Here is a 7299-nt window from a genome sequence, read left to right as displayed (position 1 = left end):
GGGAAAGAACACTATATAATGAAGTTTTCCATGGGGAAAACTTCATTAATGTTTTACATCTGTCCAACAAAATAACATCAGAAAGTCTTAGTTCAAAGTGTTAGAAGTCATCACAACTATTATTTCAAGTTCTTTATACTGTGCATGTGTAACTATGAAATTCACCTTTAGCCTCAGCATTTATCACACAAGAGCCATTTACTGCTTCTCAGCCTTCACTCCTAAAATTTTAATTCTTTGAATTACGATCAGTCATGTCCTAGCTTCTCAGATGATGAACGAAGGACATCTAAAGAACAGTTTACCTCTGATGCTATTAACTCTAAGCCCAAGCGTCTTGCTGCAAGAAGAACTAAGTATGCTGAAAGAGCTCAGAGTATCCCAGAAGACAAAAGAGAAAATAAAGGTCTACGAGGTGGTCTAAAAATGACAGTACACTGAGGTACAAATGAGCTACATGAACTACTTAAATTGTACTGCATGCAAAGAGCAAGCTGCATTAATGTGGAAGAAATCCACAATATAGATTAAACGAGCTTGAAAATACAGGATTCTCTCCATCAGAAACTTGATACACTTGCATGTTCTAATTCTACATCGCCTTTTTTTGAGGTGATGTAGACAGGCAGATAAAGATGTCACACTTTTTCTCCTAGATCTAATCTACCTTATTTTAACAGTAATGTTGAGACTTATTAATCGAAGATAAAGAAAAAGCTTGGTTTGTTTGATATTGTAGTATACCCATCCACTACCATTTTTCATCTACAAAATTCAAAAGGAATTATCAGCCTGTGTTTCTGATTTCTTGATTATACTGAAAAGCGGAATCTCCTTCTAGACAGCAGAAGATGCTCAATTTCTGGTACAGCTACATGATTCCTTCTCTGGATGGGGCAGCCTTAACAGGCAACAATTAGAAATCTGCACACCAACTGCCACCAGAAAGACAACGTTACCTAATTAGTTGTGTAAGACACTGTAGCTCATGGTAGGATTTAGGCATCAATCACATTCAGAGTTTCACAAGACACCTGATAGACCCAAGTGTCTTGACAGAAACTTCTTAATTCATAACACACAAATCCTTCCCCTCATCCTACTCGATTCTGTATATCAAGAGCAGTCCTGTACAATGTTCATCAATTCCATGTGTGAATTAAGAAACTACCAAACGTCGCAGAATTTCTTCCTTGTCTAACGAATAGTTTCTCCATATGAGCATATGACATTTTAGAAGTCATTACAATTACCCAGTTGTAAGCCTGGCACAGACACCAGAGAAAAAAAATTGGCAACAAGCTCTCAAACCAAGCCCTACCACAAAGGAAATACATTATAAGTAAAGAACACCTTTTATTATTTTAGTTATATTCATGTTCTCTTGAACATGAGTTCCTTCAACGATGGAACTACTCTCTCTCGTAAATGTTTCAGCTGAATTCACAATCTTGGAAAAAAAAAGGGTAGGTAAGATTTGTGATTCTTTTTTCTCCTTTAACATCTCAGGTACAGCTTTGGGCCACCAAGAAAAAAAATCCAACTCCTGCACAGAAAAATCATCTTTGCCAGAAAAAAGCAATGGACCTAATAGTTCCATTCCTTGATTCGCTCTCTTCTGTCTTAATAAAAACACAGCAAACAACTACCTATCCTTATTTTTCTAATAAGGGGAGAGAGCATGAGTCTCACCAAAATGTATCAATTACTGATGCCTTATTCTAGCCTGGCTTTTAGTAATCTGAGTAGAGAAAGTGTTGGAATAATCTACAGCAGCACAAGAGCTAACAACATGGTTAACGCTGGAAACTCACAAGGTCACGCATCCAAGTTCATCAATGTTGTCCAGCATTTCATGTCTAGCAGACTTTCTGCCAGCCCCGAGCAGGAGGCTTGTCAGACTATCTCACTTATGTCAGCATTTTACAAGGAAAATTGTCTGAAGGAACTATTTTTTAAACATGTAAGGGAACAGATGCAAGAGAGATGAACCACTGCAATAGTAGAAACTGCTGACAAGCCATCTAGGTATCGGGACCAGGTGATGGAACTGCTGCCTCTACAAGAAGGCAGAATACTAAATTCAACTCCAAAAAATCCATAAACTGTAGCAAAAGCAAAATTTGCTTCTTAATTCAGACCAAACAAGAAGCTCACAGGATAGGGTCGGAAACTCCATCTCATTTCTGGCAGGCTCCTGGAGTATCTGTTTCTCTTAGCTCTGAGTATTTAGAAATATTTGAATTACGACTGCAGCTCTCAGAATAATGAAACTTCCTACTGACATGCTACTGTCAGGTCTTTCTTACAAAAAATATTCCACATTATTGAGCTCAACACAGATCACTGAAGAACTGCTCCTCTCTGCCAGTACTTTCTCTCTACTATTTGTTTTGCAGGAGTTCTCTTACTTCCACAGAAATTGTTTCAAATATCTAATTTTCCCTGAGTTTTACTCCCCCTTGTAGTACAATGCTTAATCTTTAGTCTCAGTATTTACATCCAACTATGTGCAATCCAGCTGGAAGGTGACCCAGAAGGCAGAGCTTAGGGTTCCGAAACCTAATTCCAGTTCTACAGAGCCCAGTTTTGAGAAAGCCATACATCTCTTCCATCCGGGTAAGTATGGCTACAAAATGGGAATATTACTGCTGTGTTATAGATGTCATATGAAAAGTTAATGAATGCTGGAACAGATCTTTACGAATCAAATATGACAAATGTTAACAGCTTAATTTAACCTCATCTGTTCTAAGTAATTTCCTAACTCTGAACCAAATAAAGCACAGTGAAAGATTAGCAATTTTTTTTGCCTAAAGCCTACTATAATTTCTAGTTCTTTTTCAAACATACTTAGAACCCAATCTGAACAGTTCTGTTAAATGCAAGTTAAATCTGAAATATATACTTGACAAGTTAGAAGACAGATACACTTGACAAGATAGAAATCAAAGCTTAACTATGTTTTTTCTTATCATTTGTCCTACAACTCCTCCAACATCAGTATTGTGTATGTCTTGTCTACTTATCTGCTCCGAATAATTTTTTTGCTTTGGAGTAAGTAAAATTTCTATTTGGTATCAAGAAACAAATATTTAGCCACAAGATTCTTTAAGGGTAATTAATATTTTAGCATCACACTCTTCACAAATAATTCAAGACACTACATAATGTCTGACAGAACCCCAATGGAAGTCCCCTCAATAAAAATATTGCCACTGCTGTTGTTCCTGTTTAGTCTAACTACTTGCTACACCATGACAGCACGGAGTCTGATTTTTTCAAAGGTACTGCAGTAACTTACGATGCACAGGATGAGTACATACAAGATGGGACACTTTTTTGACACTCAAGAGTATTAATTAAATGTAAAATCCTATTGGCATTATCTTTCTGTGACTAGCAACTGTAGGATCAATTTAAAATAACAAAAAACGTACCGGTTAAAAAAAATTTCTCATGATATTTTTAGAATGCTCACCCTATTTTTTTTTGTTTGAGAGGTAAAGTTAACCTCGTTTTTCTGTTTAGATAGGTTTTCTCCCTTCCTAATTTGAAGATATGGGGCACATTACATACCCATAAAGCTTTTCAACGTTTTCTGAATTAAAGCAGAAGTCAAATAATTTTGAAAACAACCATTCTTATCTATTAACTAAAACACTCTTTGTAGTTAACACTCTTAAGATTTTCTTTGAGTAACCCTATCCTTTACAGGAGATGCTTGCTATAATAAGCAGCTCATCATACACTTGGTCATGCCTCAGTTTTCCAGCCCCCAACACCTGCTTAAGATAATTAAAAGTTTTAATGTAGTCCACTTTGTTACATTTGAGACGGCAGATGTGAGTATTCCTCAAAGCAGACTTAGGAGACCCAAGTACCCAGTCTCCTCAGTACTAGTTAGGACTTGAAGGTAAAGTGTTCTCTGTTTTCAGAAAGGCTACTGTATACAGGAAATTGCAGCTGGTTCCCATTAAACTCGATGAGAGTCTTGCCATCGCTGAACTTAGCACAAAAACTTTGGAGTATAACCACTGGCAATACTTTCTGCTGCAATAAAAAGAGCACACAATGTTGAAAACAGCCAGAAGTGTCAAATGTCAAATTTGAGTAAGGCACGAGGTGTAGTAATCTGAAAGCTGAACTATGTTTTCTGCCTTCTCCCCTACTCTCTACACACTGAAATGAGGCTGCCTGTGATCAGGCCTGTTCTCAGTCTCTCGCCTTCACTGAAAAGCTCTCTAACAAAAGCTGCTAAGCCATCAAGTAAGTTTTGCCTAGAGATTCTCACCATTTTTGCGTTACCTTTCAACTACATAACGGAGCAGATCACGCAGTGATCCCAGTCAAAACGCTCATGTCTGTCTGACATAATTTCAGTTCTTAAACTTTAAGAAAACGGGACTCAATTCATCTGGGTAATGCCAGACCAATGAGTTTAAGTGTATGTAATATGAACATACCACTTTTCCAGGTATACACGTCAGTCTATGTATTTGAAGAAACATTACCTTGTCCTTTGATTGTCCTTGTCGAGCAATTGCATCGTATTTTATTTTTCCTTCTGCATCCACCTGGACAGCCAAAGCATTGGACATTTTCTTCTTGCGGCCCATATCCAATGGATACTGGGCCACGTGAATTTCTGGGAAAGCACCGCCATCTCCAAAATCCTACACAAGAGAAAAAGCACTGGGTGACTGAAAGACAAAAACATTTGCACAGGTGGGAAGTGAAATGAAAGAGTGGATTGTTTTTAACAAAACCAAACATTGCCAGAATCCTTTAGTAACTTTATTATTTTAGCTGGTTAGAGAGCAATGGACTATAGAACTTATACTTATTACAAAGGCAGCATTTTTGATGACTGTTTCTACTGATTATTTGTTGCTTTTCACCCCATAATGCAGTGGTGTGCACTCCTTTCAAAGCCTGCAGCTCACAGCTGTACAATGGTACGAATACCAAGCTATCCCATTCCCTTACTCTGACGTGCGAATACCCTGCAAACCAGGCCAGCACCCAACAGCCCGCTATTCTTACTTCAACATGTTGCTATGAAAGTATTTAATGAACAGACAACCAACAGTCCTCTTAAAGCAGACCATCCCAACTCAGCAACACTGGGGGTGCACACAGAATTGGTATTATTGACGAAACAACTTCAGGCTAGTTACAAACACAGTTCTTCAGAGGAAGCATTAAAGCAGCATGAGCATCTCCTCCTTTCTCTGCGCAATGGCACTGCCCATGTGGAGTTTGATAACCAACCAGATCAAAGATGAACGGGTGTCTTGGGTAGACTGATCTCCCTCCATGCTCACCATGTGACCAAACGGTTAACACCACTGCCACAGAGAACTGGACTGAGGCTGGCAGGAATGTGCAGAACACTTCCTTCCAAAGAACATACTTATGCCATCTTTAAGTGCTCACTGAAATACGCCATCGGTTATGGAGGTCTCTCATTCAACCATTAGTTATGGAATCAACATTCAAGTGTTAGCCAGAAGAGAAGTCAGTTATTCCTCAGAATTTTTTGTGTAACTCTTGATCTCTTAAGAACAGATTTTGTTTTTTCCAACAATGGCATTCTTAGATCACTGGACCAGGTGATGCTTTGGAACATTTGCCACTCTTGAAGAATCTGCATTTGTTTAAGAGACAGAAAGGGGTCCTTAACAAGCTTTTTGAGATGTGTATCACTTTGTGGCCCAGTGATGCTGTAAACTCTTTGAAAACCTTCGTTACCCGACTTCTTAAGATCTTCTAGTAACACTTAGAATGAATAAGCATTAAAATATTAACTTCAGTAATCAACAGTGTACAGAGGGAACGCTACGCTGGGTATAATGAAGGTGTAACTTTTACCATCATATACTTTATTAAACGCTGAAGCTACATTAAAAGGGGGGTTTTTTTGAGAACCACTGGAACTGCTATTTGAAGACACCTTATCTAGCACTAATGAATCACCACGGGACAGTGCAGGATCCATCTTTACAAAATAGGACTCAAACGTAAATGAAAGCAAGGCTGTTACTAGCTCAAAAATTCCAGCATTTGGGAAAAATGCAGGATCATACATGAAATGCTGTACCGAAACCTCAACTGCATGCCTTGTCCAGGGACCACTGGCTTGTGACTCATCTCAGATGTTACTGTCAAGAACCGTTTCAAAATCGTCAAGGTTCTGTGGCTCACAGTGAGACAATGTACTAAAACAGTTTTGTAAACAGATACATATGTAATACATACATATTTGCCTTTCTACCTTTTAACATTTCCAGTTGAAACTATGTTAAACTGCCAAGAATTACAGCCACATACACACATCCTCCAAAACTCTTTTGCCAGTAACATACTTAAGACAATTAATACATGAAAAATTGATTCCTTCCAATTGTAACAATTTTCTCCCCCAAACAGCAGCTATCTTTTGTTACACTAAGAAGAGAAAACATATGAGCATTCTCTTCTTTGATATACACATGTCCGCTCATTTCAGCTGTGATGTGGAGAGAGTATTTAACAAATAATGAAGGGGGAACAATATAGATGCCTTTCTTAGAGGATACCTGCATTCACAGGCTGTAAATTGAAAGGACCACAGACCTATTTCCAGATTACACACAACAGTCTCTCAAGGGAAGAAACCTTTTAACAGCCTCTCTACCATCAAGTGTTTTAAACAACCTGGTGAATTAGAACAAGTTCTCTCAACCCAAGAATATGTTGAGCAGTCTGGATGGAAATGCTGCATGTTAAGGCTTTGCACAACTTGGGACCATGCTCAAGATGCTCACTTTGCTTCTACTCCAGGAAACACACTTCCCCCCCACCCCTCCCGCCATCAGCAGACATACTACTACAGTGTGAATGTAAACATCTACCTCTAGCACCCGTGGTATCCATCCTTTCCGGTAACCATATGGGGGAGGTTCTCTTCGTGATGAGACTAGAGCAGTTTGCCTAGATCTTTGAGCTCTTGCTCTTTCTTCCAGTTCTAGCTGGTCTTGAGACAGCTGGGTTGGAGCTGGTAAAAAACTGCACATTCATAGACAGCCACCAGAAACCAGAAAGACACAAAAAGTTAATTCTAATAATTTCATTCAGTGACACTCAACTACTAAATTACTTTCTCTACAATCACTCTATACAGAAGAAGGAACAATTTATGAAACTTGAGCATTGCACTCATAAACCTGAGGGCCGTAACTTCTGAGATTATAGGGACAAAAGCAATGTGTGCTCTCTCAGCATTCTGGAAGATTCCCATAAAAACTGCTGCTAAAT

At 38.6% G+C, this 7299-nt stretch overlaps 1 protein-coding gene across 1 annotated transcript in view; it reads right to left on the bottom strand.

The window, feature by feature from the left end:
* SNW1 (SNW domain containing 1) overlaps positions 1 to 7050 on the bottom strand; it is a gene marked incomplete at both ends in the record, with an annotated part of 13608 nt that extends 6558 nt beyond the window's left edge. Inside the window, 2 exons of the mRNA XM_010141531.1 lie at positions 4515 to 4676; positions 6897 to 7050. Coding sequence (XP_010139833.1) covers positions 4515 to 4676; positions 6897 to 7050 — 316 coding nt within the window. The remainder of the gene's footprint in view (positions 1 to 4514; positions 4677 to 6896) is intronic.
* Positions 7051 to 7299: the final 249 nt, after the last annotated feature.

The sequence above is a fragment of the Buceros rhinoceros genome, unplaced genomic scaffold (genome assembly GCF_000710305.1).
Source record: "Buceros rhinoceros silvestris isolate BGI_N320 unplaced genomic scaffold, ASM71030v1 scaffold16288, whole genome shotgun sequence".
Classification (NCBI taxonomy): domain Eukaryota; kingdom Metazoa; phylum Chordata; class Aves; order Bucerotiformes; family Bucerotidae; genus Buceros; species Buceros rhinoceros.
This window is presented reverse-complemented; position numbering and strand designations above follow the sequence as displayed.